Source organism: Balaenoptera acutorostrata, chromosome 6, assembly GCF_949987535.1.
Source record: "Balaenoptera acutorostrata chromosome 6, mBalAcu1.1, whole genome shotgun sequence".
NCBI classification, from domain to species: domain Eukaryota; kingdom Metazoa; phylum Chordata; class Mammalia; order Artiodactyla; family Balaenopteridae; genus Balaenoptera; species Balaenoptera acutorostrata.
In genome coordinates, this window is record NC_080069.1 from 114597293 (window position 1) to 114615640 (window position 18348).

At 56.6% G+C, this 18348-nt stretch overlaps 1 protein-coding gene across 3 annotated transcripts in view; it reads left to right on the plus strand.

Moving 5' to 3' along the window:
• Positions 1–18348, plus strand: part of NEK6 (NIMA related kinase 6) — an 85063-nt gene that overhangs the window by 17172 nt on the left and 49543 nt on the right. The window contains exon 1 of one of the 3 annotated variants that reach the window (XM_007194696.3): positions 8812–8957. The exons of 1 other annotated variant lie outside the window; for it this stretch is intronic. In XM_007194696.3, the coding sequence (XP_007194758.2) occupies positions 8831–8957 (127 nt within the window). In that variant the 5' untranslated portion in view covers positions 8812–8830. Of the gene's footprint in view, positions 1–8811; positions 8958–17756; positions 18166–18348 lie in introns of those variants that run through there. One more of the 3 variants, XM_007194697.3, reaches the window with a different exon arrangement.

The following is an 18348-nucleotide window of genomic DNA, read 5'->3' on the forward strand; positions in this document are numbered from 1 at the left end:
CTATGTGCCTGGCACACGCTGGGAATTCCACAAATACCGGAAGGAAGGATAGATGAAGGCTCTGCCATCTCTGAAAGAACTGTTAATTGGGATTCTCTTATAGTGAATGTTTTTAAAAACACATATTTAAACTTCTAGGGGTGAGATTTAGGTGCCCACATATTTAAACCAAGGCTCTCCCCTCCATGTCACTAATTTGCTGGCTGCCTTTGAATAAATAACCTTTCCAAGCCTCAGTTTCTTCGTCTTTGAAATGAAGTTCCTCATGGGACGGTGGTGAGGGGTGGCCAAGGAGGTAACAATCAGGGAACCCAGAGCCCATAGGTGGGCAGATTGGCATTCAGAAATGTCCAGTCCAGCTGCACCCCTTCTCCACCAGACAGGCCCTGTCCCTCTGCTGTGCTGAACTCGAGGCTCTCTTGGCCTGTAATGCCTTTCTTCTTGCTTCTCAAACCTCACCACCTCCTGGAGTCTCCTCTGATCTCAGGACACTACTTAGGACTCTGCTTTGAGCCCCACAGCCCTCAGTGCTTACCCTCTTGGTGTGCCCCTATCCCTTGGGCCCACTGATGAGTCAGTCCCCTGGACTTGGAGCCTCTCCAGGGCTGGGACCAGCCTACTTTCCTCTGTGGTCCCAAGGCCCAGCCCAGGGCCTGGCCCCGTGAAGGCCTTGGTGACAGTGATGAGGGGTAAGGAGTGCTGCACCCTCAGTTTGCTGCTCAGGCGTCGTTATCATGGAGACAGCTGAAACTCGGAGACTTAGACACTGTGTCCAAAGCCCAGGCCTCTGTTGGGGGCAAATGGGTTGGCTGGAGGGATAGAACCTGTTCCAGGGGGAGGAATATCGTGACTCACACACCTTATGGGCCTGCTACAGGTGATTCCTTAAGGGTTTGATGCTATGGGTGATGATCCTACAATCCTATGATGATCCAGGGTTTGATCCTATGGGTGATGATCCTACGATCCTGTGATGATCCGGAGTTTGATCCTATGGGCGATGGGCGTTTGGAAGGGTCTTGAGCTGGGGAGTGGCTCCCTGAAGCACACGCATGGCCTGTGTGGAGGCTGGGGGTGGCGGTGTGGGAGGGCGCTGCGGGTGTTAGGGTGGGTGAGAGGGGATGGGGGCTGGCCTGGGTGAGTGGGGGAGAGATGGGCAGCCTGGAGCAGAGATGAGGAGGGGCCCAGTGTCAGCAGTCTGGGCTCCTACCTGGAGACACCTGTGTCAGGGAGCAAAGTCGAGGCTGCAGGTTGAAAGAATATTCCGCTGTGGCTTAAACTGCTTCAGGACCTCGGGAGTGATTCCTGATGGGCCCGTCTCAGTGTCCTCATCAGTAAAGAAGGGGTAATGAGCTCTTTGCCCTTTGACTTGATGCCTGGATTTGGGGTGGGGGTGGGGATGGAGTGAGGCCAAGGCGCATAGGGTCAGACTAAGAGTGAGGGGGGAACAAGAAGAATCAGGAAGCAGCAAGGAATTCCTGCAAGAGACTGAAGGGGCTGTTGACTCCCAGTGGCTCATTGTGAGCAGGGGGCTTGCGTGTGGCTGGGGTGTGTTCAGAGGGGAAAGGCCTGGCTGGGGTGGAGGCTCCCTGCCCCATGCCCGGTGCCTCCTCCACAAATGCCAGCTCTTTTCTCTTAACGGTATGGAATTATTTATATAGAATTATCAGCTATCATTTTTTAAACAACTCCTCCTCCTACTGCTATTATTTCCTTTTTAACAGAGCATCCATCAGGGGTTTACATGTGCTATCATCTAGTTTTCACCTTTACATGGCTTCATTTTATAAGTGAACTCAAGGCCCAGAGAGGTGAAGTGGCTTATCCAAGATCACACAGCAAGGATTTGAACCCCGATCTGTCTCCCCTGGAAGCACCTGAGGATCAGTAGGGGTTAGCCAGGTGGGGGGGGGGTAAGCTAGGTGGAGGGCACAGGAAGTGCAGGGGCCAGAGGTGTGAAGCAGTGGGTTGCAGGAAGCAGTAAGAGGCTCTGTGGAGCTGATGTGGTGGATGACCGGTGTCAGCTGGGATTGGGGTCAGGAGTAAGGAGGCCTTGGTTGCTGTGCTCTAGAGTGATGACTATCTGGAAGCCTTGAAGGTTGATAAGGGAGGGAGGTGTGGTCAGGATGGCATTTTTGGTGGCATGTGTGGCAAACGGTTTGGTGTTACGGAGGGTGTTCAGTCCGGGAGGCTGGTGTGGTTGTCGGTGTGGACTCCCCAGAGCCTCTCAGCTGCCTAAGGCTGAAATTCCACCCAAAAAGAACCTTTGGCTTTCTCCCACCCACCGCCCCAGCCCTTCGTCAGCTGGGTGTCGGGGTGGGAGGCCCCTCACCTCCACATCCTCAGCCTCTCTCACAGCTTTCTTGTGAAAAACAAGGCCGGCGCCTACCAACTTGCTGGGGACAATGTGCGAATAAATGATAAAATATGTAAAGCTCACAGCAGCCGCTTTGCGAAGGGAAAAAAAAGTGCCAGGGATGTGTTATTTTCCCTAAATCTGAATTTCTGCGTGTTTTTTTTCTTGGGATGAGAAGCCGGAGTTAATGGGAGTGCATCCGCCCGGGGAATACATTTATTTTCCCCGATTTCCAGGTAGTCTCATTAATCTGCAAGAGCCCCGGTTTTCTAACTCGCTTCCTGGGGAGCCCATTGTATTGTCACCATGATTGAATTCCGATTCTCGCCTTATCGATTGATTGATTGATTGGTTGGTTGGTCTGGAGGAGTCAGAAGGGAAGCTGTTCAGACGAGCAGCTCTGAGCTTTAATGTTTGTCTGTGGCACGTTGTTGCAGAGTGTTGGGGGGAGCGGACTGGGGTCAGAGGTTCCCCCGGCCTACCCGGTCATTGGCCTGTCTTACAGCTGCTGTGTGGCATGCAGCGAGGGGCTCACAGCATCAGGTTTGGTGTGATGCCGTGTTATGGGGTCAGTGGCACCCAGGGGGTGAGCCGGCTCTTCCCAGGATCTATCTGGGCATCGCTTCCCACAGAGGGTGAGCCTAGCTTAGCCCAGCAGCCCCTTTGTGCCCCCTCTCAGAGCCAGGTAATGCCAGGGTGGTTCTAGAGGAGACGGGTCTGCCCACCAACAAGGGGCTGGGCCGCACCCCTCCCACCCTGGCCCCCCACAGGGTCCAGCACCCACTTGGGATGCAACCCAGACGTTTTAGAATGGATGAATGCGGGCGAGCGGACTAATGTGCCAAATACTGTCTGGGTGACTTGACATACCTGGGTGAGGTCTCATTTCATCATCACCAGAACCCATTTTTCTGCCGGGGAGACTGAGACTCAGAGAGGCGAGGATCGTGGCCAAGACACCCAGCAAAGAAGGCGCGGGGCTGGTCTTCACACGCATCTGACCCTCCACTCCGGTTAGAGCGCCGGCCCCTCTACTTAGCCTTTCCCTCCTGATGCCAAGCTCCCCTAGGGCTGCACCCGGCTGCCCAGACCAGGTCCACACTCCCCCTTCCCTTGGTGCAGGTGGAGGCGGGGCAGGTGGGCCTCCTGTGTGCCAGGCACACCCTAGGCACTTTGCTTCCACGATCTTATTGAACATGTCAAGCAAGCTTTTTAGGGAGGGCTCCCCGTTTTCAGATCATGAAAAGTGAGGCTCAGAGAGGTGATGAAAGTTGACCAAGATTTCCTAGCAAATCAGGCGAAGGACCCCAGATTTAAATTCAAGGAGGACATTCACCTGCTGGAACAGTCTTGCTGGTGGAGAACGGGTGGTTTTTATGGGCTGGCTGGGGGCGTGATGATTTAGAAGGCTAGACTTTTTCAATGGTCTAGCCTGGGGCATGATATCAGAGGCTTTCCCACCAAGAAAGAGCAGGGAGTCCAGCAGGGTCAGGTGGGGCTGGTGGGGCCTCTCTTGGCTCCCCGGGAAACGTGGGGCAGTAAGGCCCCCAAAGCACCCCAGTCCTTAGACAGCCTGCTCCAGCCCTTCTCTTTCTGGCTTCAGTTGCCCCACCTGCGCAGCGGGAGGAAGGGAGGACCCCACTTATCTGTTGAGTGCTGATTATTTGCTAAGCAATTTGCTGCACCATCTGATTTCATTGTCCCAGCGACCCCGTGAAGCCTTCTTTGTACCCGCCGGCCCACTCCTCAGCTGCATTTCCCCCGTAGCACTTATTGTGCCAGCAATGACCGTGTCTGTTTGCTGCCATGTCTGGATCCACCTCTTGACCACACACCTCTGGAGGGACAAGGCCCTCTCTGCCTTGTGCCGCAGACAGTGCTTGGCTCCGCGAGCCTCTCAAGAAAAGCCTGGCAAATGATGACGGAATAAAGGAACCTCGTTTTCTTGGAAAGGAAACAGAGGCCCACAAGAGCACAGCTCTGTGCCCTCAGTCACCCACCGGGGCAGGATGGAGCCCCTGCCCGTCCGGGGCCAGCTGGGGCCTCTCTCGCTGACCGGCCTTCAGCCTGGAATTCCAGGTGCGCCTAGGTCCCCGCAGGTTCATGCCGCCCAAAGAAACTTCCAGTCCGTGCCTGTGGCTTTGGATCAGCTCAGAAAAAGCGTGTCCTATGACTGCTCAAGGAATCTGGGCATTTAGCCCAGAAAAGAGTGTGTTTCCTGGCTTCCTGAGAACTGGGGCCCACCCTGCCCCTGGCCTGGGCGTGCAGAAGGGGAGGGAGGGAGAGATGGACTCCAGCCCTGGAAGGCGAGGGCGTCCGGCCTTATCATCTGAGGTTCTTGAGACTGTCCCGGCGAGGCCACCCCGGCACGGCCAGGCCAGAGTTCCCCCAGTGCTGGGGGCATCTCTGAGATGGGATTAGCGCTCTCGAGTTACTGGAAAAGAAACATTCCTTGAACTCAGACAGCTTTTTAATCCCCAGCGGCTCTGCCGGCACACCTCACTGGTCACCACGAGGCAGACGTGGGTTCAGCGGTCACGGAGCACAGGGTGACTGGCTTCCATTGGGTCATCAGGCCGCCGGGGCCAGATGTTTCGAAAGCTCCTCCCCACAGCGCCAGGCATCTGGCCTCTCCCTCCGAGGCCGGGCGTGGGTTTACGAGGTGTCTTTGAAGAGGGCTGGAGTCATGCGGACCGTGATGTCTGCTCGTTGCATAATTTCACAATTTGATTTTCTTTTCACAAGGAGGGCCAGTGCTTCTCTCTCCCTCTCCCTCCTCCTTTTCCTTTTTATTTTCTTTTCCTCTTGATCCTCCCTCATTGACTGGCCTGGAATGCCTCCCTCCAGCTGGGAGAGCACCCAGTCCTCAGAGGGGATTAACTGGAATTACCCACAGGTTAACTGGAATATACTTGTCAAGTTTCTGAGATGGAGAAAACCTCCTTTTTGTACTCAGAGGAGAGTGGAGGAGGCTAGCCTCCCTTCTCCTCGGCGAGGATTGAAAAAAGTCACCCAGCAGGGCACAGTGGCTGGAGTTTGGTTCCCAAACTATGTGACATTCTCGCTGATCCATGGTGACATGAGAAAACTTAAGGACAGGCCTGGCATCAGCTACTTTCTTATGTCGGGTGTCCTTCTTTTATGCAGGATGGTGATCACAGATAGAAATTTTATTTAGACGTCAGAAAATGTTGGCAACCTTATGTCTGTCTTCAGAATTTGGGGGACGCTTTACAGGCCTGTGAAATCCCCAGATCTGGGAACCACTGATTTACTTCCTCTTCAGCACCCAAAACAGAAGTTGAGGCTGAGGGAGTCTTCGATAAGTCTGCAGTGCCTGGAGAACCTGGGAAACTGCGGCTGCACGTGAAAGCCAGCTGTGCTGGGGTTGGTGGGCTGGGGCGGGGGGAGTGTATTCGTTTCCTAGGGCTGCCATAACAAATCAGCACAAACGGGGTGGGCTGAAACAACAGAAATTTATTCTCTCACAGTCCTGGAGGCCAGAAGTCCAAAATCAAGGTGTTGGCAGGCTTGGTTCCTTCTGGAGGCTTTGAGGGCAAATCTGTTCCATGCCTCACTCCTGGCTTCTGGTGGTTACCAGCAGCCCTTGGCATTCCCTGGCTTGTAGACACATCGCTGCAATCTCTGTCTCTGTTGTCACATGGCCTTCTCCCGGTGTGTCTCTGAGTTCAAGTTTCTCTCTGCTTTAAAGATGCCAGCCATTGGATTAGGGCCACCCTAATCCTGTGTGACCTTATCTTAATTTGATTCCGTCTGCAAAGACCCTATTTCCAAATAAGGCCACATTTCCGGGTTCCAGGTAGACGTGAGTTTTGTAGGGATGCTGTTCGACCTGGTACAGGGACCTGAGGGGTGAGGAGGCAGGCCTGTCTGGATAGGGCGTAGCTGAGCCTTAGTACTTCGGAGTGTCTGCAGCCACTTGGGTTGGGTTAACTAGGGTACCCAGGGGCCCCACCAACATTCCCACAGAGGAGACGGAAGCGCACAAGGACCCCGGTCCAGGGAGGGAGAGCTGTCACCACAGCCAGGGCCGGGTCGTGTCACCCCCGCTGAATAGACTCAGAGACTCGGGAGGTGACCTGGCCAGGGTGTCGCTGACCCCAGTGTCCGTGCTCTGCGTCCTAGCCTCACTGGCCACAAGCACTTAGTCCTTCGGTGGCACCGGACAGGGCAGCTTGGAGCCGAGAGCCTCTCCTCTCCCTGCGTGAGCCGCCAGCCCTGGCTGTGCTCCCTGGGCTGGGAGAGCGGCCCCTCCCCATAATGACAGTGCCCCGCCCTTCTGGGTGGCGCCTGCCCGTGCAGCCTCTGCCTGCTTTGTGGGTAAAGGGCAGCCTGCAGGGCGGGAAGGAGGGATCCAGGCTCTTCTGTTCCCCCAGGGACGCTTATCTCTTTTTGGCAAAGGCCCTGTAACCAGATGTTTCCGGGGGAGCGTCCCAGCCCGACCCCTACTGGCCCAGTGATCTTGAGCAAGCAAGTCCCAGGCCTCTCTGAGCCTCACATCTCCTCTCCCAGGTGATAGGAGTAGGGATTTCTGCCCATCTCCGGATTAGGGGATGGCTGAGTGAGTTAGAGGTTGTAACCACCTTTTATGAATCCTTCCGGTGCCTAGCACGGAGGCTGGCACACAGTTGATGCTCAATAAATACTCACCAAATAGGAGAGAGTGTCTTGGAGCCCAGAATGTAAACTTTATGGCCCTCCTGAGATAGGGCCCCAGCAGGGTCTCTTGAGAGGGAGGCTCCGTAGGCATTTCCTTCCTCCTGTCCGTGGACAGTTACCTGGGATGACCAGGGAAGGGGTGGGGAGGTCAGTGTGCATGGAGCGTAGGCGGAGGCTGGTTGCTGCTAAACTGTGACTGGGGCTTTAATTCATCACGTAACCCATTGAGTAAAATCATACCTAGATTTGGTACCACAGGAGGCAGAGTGTGCAAAAGAACCCTGGAAGGGGAGTCTGGAAACCCAAGTTCTGGCCCTGGCTTTGCACCCCTTACCAGCTCTGCATGCAGATGTTCGCTCCCTCCCCTCTGCAGACCTGAGGCCGCTGCTGTCCTTAGTGCCTCTATCCCGCAGCGGATGCTGGGCTCGCCTAGCCTGCAGGCGTTTGCACGGGCTGTGCCTTCTGCCTGGAGTGGCCTCCCCTGCTCCCCCGCTCAGAGCAGCTTCCTATTAATGAGGAAACACCCCCCGCCTCCACAGGCGGGCTGCACAGAGCTTTCCCTGTGTTTCCACACCCTGGGTGTACAAAGCAGCCATCACATGGGGTTGTAGGTGTCGGCTTATGGGCCTCCTGTCTCTCTCTAAACAAGGAGCCCCACTGAGGATGGAGGCTGGTCCCAGTATGTGTTGGTCGATTCAACAAACGGTTTAATGTCCTTGGACACATCACTTCTCTGCTCTGAGCCTCAGTTTCCTGTCTTCCTGCTTTCAAGTATAGGAAGTAGACTGGTGGATTCTTCGGGGTTTTTTCTGAGGTCTCTGGTGAGACATGAGACCTCAGATGAGTGGATTCAGGGTTTCTCCCGCTCCCAGGAATAAAACAGTGGCGTGGCAGCGACTGCACGTGTGTTTAATGACCACCTGCCATTGATGCAATGATACGAACGCGGCGCGGGAGATTTTCTGGGTGCTCAGCTCAGCATTCCCAGTTAGTGGATTCCAGTGTCTTTGGAAAGGCGGGACTGAGGCAGCCTCCACGGGGTGATTCTAATTGCTGTTGGGCCAACCCTCCCAACCCGTCCCTCTGCAGGGATTCTTCCCATGTGTGGAGGGAAGCCCGTGTGCGTCTAGGGTCCGAGACTCCGTGTGCACCCGCCCCACAGAACTCTCCCTGTGCTTCCATGTCTGGCTGGAGCTCCCCTTCATGATGCAGACAGCAGGCTCCACTGGGATTCATCCCCAACCCCCTGCGATTCATCCCCAACCCCCTGCGCTCCAGACCGGCACCAGATTTCAAACCCCACCTTTGCCGTCTCCCAGCTGTGGGAGTCGGCACCTCTCTAAGCCTCAGTCTCCCCATCTGCAAAATGGAGATAGTAACACCCACCCTTGGGAATGACCGGGTGGACCCAAACACGTGGCACAGTGCGTGGCATGGGGTGGGAGCATGTTCTCACCATGAGCGTTCCTTACTCTAGAGATCAGAGTGAAACAGATCAGCAGTCTGTTTGTTGAAGCCAAAAAATGTCCGTTGTCTGAAGAATTTTGTTTTGGAAGACAAGCCCAGGTTTTGGGTCAGAACCTTATGCCCTCAGGAATTTCATGGTTGAGCATCCAGGCAGATTTTATAAGCTTGGTGACCACCCAAGCCTTTGAGCCTTCCACGTGGATGTTCCCAGGTCAGGCTCTTCGGGAATCTCTTGCACAGCTGGGCTGCTTGTCGCGTCGGTAGCGTGATTTCCATAGAGCAGGTTCTGTCTGGCTATGAATAGATGTTTTTTTCTCTCTTTCTTGGATGCCTGAATGGCAGTCTCCCTCCTGCGGTCCCAGAGGCCGACCTGAGTGTAAAACTCCAAAATGGACATCAGAGCGGGGTCGTCCATTCCTGCTTGGACTCTCGGCTCCCAGCGAGGCTCAAAGAGGTGGGTCGTTGGCTGCCGTGACCTGGGAGTTTCCCGAGGGTCTCCCAAGCTAAAATAGTTATAAAGGCTGCTGAACAAAGTGAAGGAATCAGAGTTCATGGATAAGGTAGCAGCTCAGAGCAGCAGGAGAGTTAAGGAGGATGGTTTAGTGTCTTTAGAAACCTGCCTGCTGGCATCCAAGCCACAGATGGGCAAAGCCCCTGAGGGCAGGAAGGACCTGGGGATACGCCTGCTGCAGGCTGGAGGGCCTTGTGGCTCAGTGGTTGGAGTGTGGGTTCTGGAGCCACGCTAGCTGGCTTCAAACCCCAGCTGTGCTGTATGAGGGGTAAGTAGGTTAACCTCACTTAAGTGCATTAGAGCAAGGCTTGGTGCATAGTAAATAAATCAGGGTAAACTGAGGCCCAGAGAGGGCAAGGGACTTGACTGTGGTCACCCAGCAAGTCATCAGAGCAGCCAGACAGAAACTCATGATTCCTAGTCTTGTGGACACTTCCCTCCTCCCCTGGCCCCCTCAGTCAGACTGTTTCAACTCTGCCTTCTGCAGAGGAAATCGCGTGACCCCTCAGCCCGTAAGAATTCAGACTGTACAGAATTTCGGAAACCTCTTCGGGCTGGCTGGGGGCCTTGTTGCAATTCCATTCAGCTGCTAGTTCTTTTTTCTTCCCTTTTTTCCTTTGAAAGCTCTAGAGAGTCTCCTTTTCTATCTCCCCAAAGAGAAAAATTAACCTTTTGGCAAAGGAGTTTGAAGACTTAGGTCCCTGTTGTGTGTCCCAGAACCAACCCCCGCCCTCTTTCTGGGCCTCAGTTTCCCCATCTGTAAAATGAGAAGAATCCCCCCACCACCACCCAACGACAGGCTGGATGACCTCCCCACCTGCCAGCCTGTAATTTCTTTGGGAACAAGCGAGCTGAGACGTGCCGCCCAGAGCACAGGTCTACGTTGACGGTCGAGTGAGTGCTGAGTAAACTAAAGCCGGTGATGCATCCTTCTAGGAAGTAAGGTGAAACCCATCAGCAATGCTGCCCACTTCCGCCCACCTCCTAGTTTCAAAGGTTATTTGAGTCATCAGACTTGCCAGTACTTTTCTTGCTCTCCTGTTTCAGCGAAACGCTCCTCGACCATTCTGGGCTGAGGCTGGGTGGCCAGGACTGTCTCATCTGCAGGCCCCCAAGGCGTCACAACCGAGGGGCTTGGTGGGCACTGCAGCCACGAGCTCTGGAAGCTGCCAGCCTAGGAGATGAATCTTGCTCCCAGGCTGGTGACACCACCCCTCTCTGAGCTTCAGTCTCCTCATCTGTGAAATGGGTGGGTGAGCCCTGCCAGCAGGGTGAGATGGCAAGCCCAGAAGAGGGGGATGGGAGCCCCAGCTCACGGCCCTCTTCCTTCCTGCTTAAGAGGCCCTGGCTCTCCTGGGCTCTGGCTGGGGCTCAGGAGATGTTCATATGCCCAAGGCCTCCCTGGCTCTGGGGGGACAGAGGGACATTTGGCCAAGCCAGGAAGCCTAGAGGCAGACCCTCACCCATCAGGGCCATCAGCATCCTGAGTGCAGCCCTCTCAGCCTTCCGATGGGGAGCTGAGGGCCCAGGAGGGGAGGGACCCAGAGCAGGGAGGCTGTGGAGCCAAGACTAGAACCGAGGATCCTGGACCCGGAGTCCCCTCGCCCTGGGTTCTCCCGGCACTATCAGGGGGGCCAGCCCGGCTGGGCCTGGGAATTAGAGATGGGTGCCATGGTGGGCCTGGAGTGGACTTGGAGCTGAGCGCTCTCTTGATAGGCTCTGGCAGGGGCCTCGGGCAAGTCATGCCCAGCCCTGAGCCCTCATTTCCTCATCTCAAAATTGGGCACCATTCCTGTTGTGCCCACCTATCACAGTTGTCATGAGGCTTCGTAAGATGGTGTGGGTAAAAATCCCTCTGCAGACAATCAAGAACTGTCCAGATGTGGAGGATTTGATATTTGTCGTCCCCTGGGGCATTTCTGTATCCCTATCACTCAGACAGTGTCTGGTACACAGTAGGTGCTCAGTAAGTGTTGCATTAGTGAATGACAAGAGGTATCATTTATTAAGCACCTGCTATATATCAAGCATCACCCAGGGAACTTGCCATGAGGTGCTGGGAGTTTAGGTGTGTCACCCTTTTACAGATAAGAAACCTGAGGCTCAAAAAGTGAAGTAACTTACTTAAGTTCACACACAAGTGGTATGTGAGGAAGTCAGGATTCACACCTGACTCTTAAGCCCATGTGTCCTTCCAGGTGCTCACGAGGGCCTGCTGGGTCACCCCCTCCCTGGGATATGCTGGTGTTTAACAAACAGGTCCCTGGGCAGAGGGGTGGCGGGGTGGGAGGGAGAGAGATTTGTACAAAGCCTTGATTTGTAGCATTTGCCAGTTTCCAGGGTGTAAGTATTCCTACCGTGCCTGATTGCAAGCAACCAACATGATAACTGTCTCACAAAGTCCCTGAGAATTTAGCAAGCAGCCCCCGCAAGCCATTAGTCGCGGCTCCAGTGCACCTGCGCACGCCTCTGCTTTGTACAGCCCCTCCTATGCCCAAGGAAGGCCACAGACTTAGCAGTGTCCGCTGGCCTGGGACAGCAGACTGGAACCAAGCAGATGGCTTGGATGGGCCTACCTGTGCTTCTAGACCCCTCAACCCTCTCCCTCCAGGGCCCCTAGAGCTGCCTGGGGTCTCTGTATCACACAAAGACTCGGGGGGTGCCGTGGATGAGATGCGAAAACTGATCCGCAACACCGAGACTGGAATATTAAGGCCTGCCAGCCCCACCGTGTGCGATATTCCTGCCAGGCCCGGAGCAGAGCCCTGTAAACGCCGGGATATAATGGACAATAAAAGTCGCCGGAAAATAGTGAGTCTCCTAGGACCACTGTCATCCCTGCCACACGCTGCTTGCTGGAATCACGAGCCCTGTGATCATGAGGCACGATCGTCATGTAAATATATAGGGTCTCTCGCCAGCCAGCACGGGCCAAGATTTATTTTATTGAGGCAGTGGGGGGAGGGGGATGGCTCAGGTTCATCGTCTTGGTAACTTTGTAAAATGCTTTGCCATCACTTCCAGCTTCTGGGAAAATGCAGCAGGAGCCAGTGTGGCCTCTCCCATCCTCCCGAAAAGGGGGAGATCCCCAGAGGCCGTGGTCCCCTCCTGCCACATTCACAGGCCCAGGGGCCTGGTTGGCCACGAGACTGGGGTCCCCTGGGGAATGAAGACCGGCCTTATTGTGACAATTGGTTCACAGAGTGGGTTGCCAGAAATATTTGTTGCAGGGATATCGCTGTTGAATGAGCACTGGTATTTAATGGTGATAACGGTAATCATAATAGTAGCAACAGCCACATTGATTGAGCTCTTGTGTATACCTAGTCCTGATAGTCCTGAGCTGCTGGCATTCTGCCGGCGTGTCCTCCACGCGGTACTCATAACAACCCCACGAGGTCGGTCCTACACAGCCCCCTGTTTACAGAGGAGGGAACTGCAGAGACATGGCTACAGGCCTGACCCGAGCTCCTGCGGCTGGACAGAGCAGTGCAGGATTTGAACGTCAGACTCCAGAGCCTGTGCTGGGCTGCCTTACCTCACTTCCTGGCCCTTGGGTCCCAGATCCAGTGCCACTACCTCCCTGCAGCCCCCTTGATTGGCCCAAGATGGAATCAATGGCCCCTACTTTGATTCTGCAACACAGTTAAGCACTTGGGTTTGGTTCCCCCACGAGGACTCAGACCTACATTTCCATCCAGGCTCTGCCTCTCTCCAGCTGGGACACCTCCAGCGAATCACGAGACCTCACTAGCCTCACTTTCCTCATCTGTCAAATGGACGCACTGTCTGCCTTGCAGGGTCGTTTTGTAAGCACGTGAGCTGCCAACACCCCTCAAGGATCTGGCCCTGCACCTGGCCCTTAAGGGATGCTCTGTGTGTGGACCCCACTGTGTACACGTCGCCACTTCCATGGCTGTGTGTCTGGGAGCCGGGAGGCCTCTGAGCCATCCCCCCACATGGCTGCGGCTTGTTGCGAGTGGGGAGGGCAGTGTGCAGGGGGCTGGGGGGCTCACAAAATCTTCCGAGGTCAGAGAGAGTGTCCCTTAGCAATTCCAGACCCAGAAGGTCTGGTTTTCCTCCCAGACATGAGCACAGGATTAGATACAGGCTCCTGGAGCTCAGTTTCAGGGCACGCCAGCGAGTTGCAAATTCTCCATCAGCCTCATAAAAAGTGTCGGCACAATAAGAGCCCCCCCAAGACTGCAGAGCCCAACCCACCCATGTTGTAGGTGGTGAAACCAAGACCCAGAGACAGGCCATGACTTTCCCAAGGCCATGCGGCCCTTTGAGAGTCCCAGACCCTGTGAGTCCTGAGCCACCATGCCACACGCCGCGGCTCAGAGCGGGATTCACCCTCGAGGGGTTAAAAATGGCCTCATAATTTCCCAGGCCCGACTCGGGGTCCGCGAGGATCCTGTGGGGAATATGACACAGGAAGGCCCAGGGCCACTGTGGTGCGGCCCTGGAGGCTGAGATAGCGTGCTGGCCCGTAACTCTGCATGGGGTGGCAGGACTAGATGGAGGAGACACTGTCCCCCACAGACCGAGCCACGCTGAGCCGCACGGAGGTCGTGCTGGAGGCTCGCGGTGACCCAGGAGGCCCTGAGAGGCTGGGGGCTGACGGGACTGCGAGCCCGTCTGTGCCCCTCAGCACAGCTCCACCCTCTCTTCTGTGTCCCAGGTGGACAGGCGGGGAGTGACTGCAGTGCGTGTGTGCCCGCGGGCATGGAGGCTGATCGGAGCCAAGGGAAACTTCAGGAAGGTTCTTGCCATCCTGGCCCCGGAGGAAGAGGAAGGCTCCAGGAATCTGTGTTTTCCCTGGGTGCTACCATGTCCTAGATGGGAGCCCTGGAGGGAATTCCTCTCAGCAGAAAGGAGGCCGGAAGCAGAAGAAAAACAATGGTTAGGCGGAAAGTGTCCAACTTCGGGGCCTGACCGGCCCGTCTGGAGCCTCTGCTATGTGTGCAGGCTGATGCCGCCCACCTTGCCGGGTCGTGGAGGACGGTCCTCCAGGGGTGCCCCGTGAACCGGGGCCCGGGCGGGGAGTCCACCCAGGCCTGTGGACGGCTGGCCTGGGCCCAGCCGCAGTCACCCAGGGGCCGGCACCTGGCATATGCCCGACAGTTGGGCCCGGCTGGCGGGGAAGGTGTGCTGGCAGGTGGCCGAGTCCCAGTGCCAGGATCTGGCTCCGTGTGTCCTCTGGGGCCTCAGCTGCCATATGCCCTCGTCAGTCCCAGCGGTCGAGCTGCAGATGGGGCGCAGGGGGTGGTTTGCCCAGGGTGGAGCTGGCTCTCGTTCTGGAGAGGAAGGCACGTTCCGACTACGGGAGCTCTTTTCGGGGATGGAGGGCTGGGGCTGGCCTGGAGGCGTCCCTGCCTTCTCCCACATGCCCGCAGCTCCGCCAGCCTCCGTGCCTTTGATCCCACTGTGTCCTCGGCTGGAATTCCCGTCCCCTCTGGTGCGAAACCTGCTTATCCTTCCGGGCCACCCCAGACTCCACCTCTTGTAAGAAGCTGTCCGTGATCTTGCCTGGGTCACGAAGTGAGGGTCTCTCAGTCCTTTTCTTGGGGACACTTTGCATGCTCTTTTCTGGCTTGTGGTTATCTTTCCCCGTGTTTCTGGGTTCTCTCCTGTGACCCCGTAAGAGCAAGGGGGTTTCCATCCATGCGATCTTGGGGTCACCAGTGGTCAGCACAGGCCCTGAACAGAGACGGCAGCTGGAAGGATGTGTAGAAGGAAGGGAAGGTGGGAACACTCAGATCCTGGATCCACAGCCTGGTGTGGGAGAGCACGGGGCCAGAATAAGGATTAATAATCAACAGTAACTCCAGTGATTGGGGCTCTAGTATGTGTCAGGCCTGGGGCTAAGCACCTTTGAGGCCCCTGATGTTATGGAGCTGTCCACAGCCCGGGCGATGCATACTATTTGTGTCCCAGTTTTACCCGCGAGAACCCCGGGGCCCACATAGCTGGGGCGCGCCAGAGCCAGGACTTGAACCCAGGGCTGCTGCCTACCAAGGCTCTCATCTCTTAGGCAACAGATATTTTTGGTTCAGCTCACAAAAGAGAGATTAGAAAGGGTTAAGCTTTTAAAGGGACAGCAAGAAGATTTATGATTCTTAGCGTTGGCTGGCCCCCATGAGGGTGGGTGGGAATGGAGCACTGTGGGTGAGGGAAGGACCCCTCATCCCTCCCAGGCTGGTTTGACCTCGGCGTCTGCTGTCAGTGTTCTGGGTTCTGGGGTGGGGGTGAGGGGTTGGTAGAGCCTGCAGGGCAAGTTCCTTTGCCTGACCATGTGGGTATGGGGTGGGTTTAGGAGGCCGGGTCCTGGCCAGGCACTGCCACTGCTGTGCCCATGGCCCTAGGCCAGTCTCTTGCCCTCCTGCCGCAGTTTCCTGGAAGGTAAAATGGGGGAGCAGGACTGGGCGATCCCAAGCCACCTGGCTTCCGGCACACACGCGCGCTCTCCAAAGCTGACCCACGGCCACTGCCATCAGATTCCGGTCCCTGGTGGGCAGTGGGCTCCCTGGTGGCAGTGACAAGTTCCTTTCACCACGGAGGTGGCAGCCAGAGCTATTTTTGGAGCAGCTCATGGTGGGGGAGTTTCCTTTTGGCAGTGGCCGGGGACGGGAGTCTTGGGCAGGGCAGGGCAAGTCCCATACGGAGACAGGGCTGGCCTCTCCTCCTTCACCAGCCCTGGCATGGGGAGGCCACCCAGATCCCCAGAGGTCCCGGTACCGTGCTCACATCTACTTCAACCCTGAGCCGAGACCCTCCCCGGAGCTTCTCAGGAGCCACTTTGCAAGGTACCGGCCTTTGCCCTGCCTCTGCTGTGGCGAGCCCCTCACCCTTTCCTGCCACCTGGGGCTACTGCCTTTGCCCTTGAGGGTATGCCTAGCAAGTGACAGGGAGGCAGGCCCTGGAGACCTCCGGGGCCTGGGCTCACAGAGCACCTGACCTTGGCTGCACCTCTGCCACCGCTGCCCCCTTGACCACCCACCTGGTGGGAGCTGCCAGTGGGCCAGTGCCATCAGCCTGGCATGGCCTTTGTCACTGCCCAGGTTAATGGGGGGCAGTTTCACGCTGGGTGATCCCGGGCTTTGCCAGAACTCCCGAAGTTACGAGGGAAGCAGAAAAAGGAATTCTTATGTCTCCCGCGTGGGTTTTGGCTACCTGGGCCCCTTCCTGATGTCTGAGCAGTGAGTTCTCCACAGAAGTTTCTCTTGCCAGGAATAGCCACCCTTTCAAACCTTAAAAAGAGAGCAGGAGAGGAAATTAGGGGAGGCCAGGGGTTGAAGAACTTCCCCTGTGTAGAGGCCACTGGTGGGATTATAGATGTCCTCCTGGGCCCGGGGCAAGCTTTTTACAAACCCTGAGCCTCCATCTGCCTGAGGGCTGCTCTGCTGGGTTTCCCCCTTCAGCTGTTGGCAGGGCAGGAGCCGTGGTCTGAGACAGGATATGGGAGAAGAGGAATTTCTGCTCTCCCCAGGCTTCTCCCTCCTGGCTTCTGGTGTTTACGTACTGGGTCACCCTCCCTCTGCCGCCTGCTGGGGCCACAAGGAGAGTGATTTGGTCTCTGCCCTTGAGGAAATCTCCATTTGAGGGAGGAGAAAACATGTGTGCAGGCAGTGATGGCACAGAGACCAGGTCAGTGGAACCTGGGAGTAACTGACTGGAGGAGTCCAGAAAGGCTGCCTAGAGGGGGTGCCCTGGGTTGGGCCCAGAAGGAGGATCCAGGTTTGCCAGGAGGCAGTTCATTCCAGGCAAGGGAGGCAGAGCCTGCCAAGGCCTTGAGGAGAGAGCAAGTTCATTTCCCTGGAGGTCAGGGGTCCTTGGGATGGTGGACCTACCTAAGGGGTCTGAGGCTTCTCGCAGAGTGAGACCCCCCATATTCCCCCAGCTCCATAGTGGTCTCCAAGGATGTCCCCAGGCAGATGAGATTAAAACCCAGACTTTGGAGAGAGTCAGATCTGGGTTCTAACACGGGTGCACGCCGTTTACCAGCGGCAAGGGCTTGGCAAGTCACTTAACCCCTCGGCACCTACGTTTCCTCCTCTGGAAGAGGGCAGCGCAGACCTTGCGGAGGGGTGTGCTGAGGTGCTGCGTGTCACTCCCTGGTGCAGAGCGAGTGCTCAGCAGACCTTCCTTCACCAGGTCCTGGAGCCAAAGGCCTTCCTGGCTAGAAACCAAATGCCTCATTGCTCCTTGAACTGAGAGGTGTTTACAGCTCCTACGTTTTTTCCTTCCAGAATTGGGTTTTATTACCCGAGAAGGAGAAAGCGAAAGGTGATCTGGAGCCTCCTCAATTTTAAAAAGGCTCAGGGAAGCCCTGCAGCGTGGGTGTGATGTGTTTTGAATTGCCTGGTGATCTCTGCCTGATCTGAGACCTTGGGGATCCTGAGCGTGGAGGCAGATGTTTCTTGCTTGGGGCATCAGGAGGGTGGGGGAGCCCCCCTCCACTGACTGGGAGATTGCGGGGTGCTTGGTACCACCTGACTGCCCCTGGGTGTCCACCCTGCGGGGTCCAGCTGTTTCCTCTTTATGGATGAGGTAGGGGGCGGGACTTTCCCAGGATCCCACGAGAAGTGCTGAGCCTGATTACGACCCAGGACCCGGTCCTGACGCAGGAGGGGGACTTTGCCCCATGAGAGGTCATAGGTTCCAGGCAGAGGCTGGTGTGTGGAAGGGCCTGGAAGGTCCGGGGTGCTGTGTGGTTAGGAAGGAGAGGCCCTCACGTACGGGGGCCTGGGGCGGGGTAGGCTTTAAGGAGGGCAGACCAGCGCCAGCTGGACAGAGTTTGGGATGCCTTGCTCAGGCGTGTGGGCCTTTTTCTGCGAGGTTTTGGGTGGGGAGCAGCGGGTTTAGGATTTGTGTCTTGGTGGGGGGACCCTCCTTTGGTGGGCTGGAGGTCAGGGCATCAGGCAGGAGGCAGCTACAGCGACCCCACAGAGAAGGGGCCAGGCCAGCAGAGGGCAGGGGCTCTGGGTAAGTGGAGACTTGTTTGGGGAAAGAATCAGCAGCCCTGGATGAAGACCAGGTGTGGGCTATGAGGGAGGGCGAGGCGTCCGGGGGATGAGCCTGGGTTCCTGCTGGGTTCCTGGGCAGACAGGAGACCCCATCGCTGAGATGAAGACCCAGGGAAGGGCAGGTGAGTCTTCAGTGCCTGGAACTTTTGGTGGTTGGAGTCTGGAGCTCTGGAGGGAGGCCCCAGGCTGGAGAGAGATGGGGGTGGGTGGTGGGTGAGGAGAGGGGAGCTGGAAGAAGAGGACAGGGTAGGGTGCCGGGGAGGTGAGCTGGGTGGGTGCTGCATTGCCCCCCAGCCGCTGGCCTC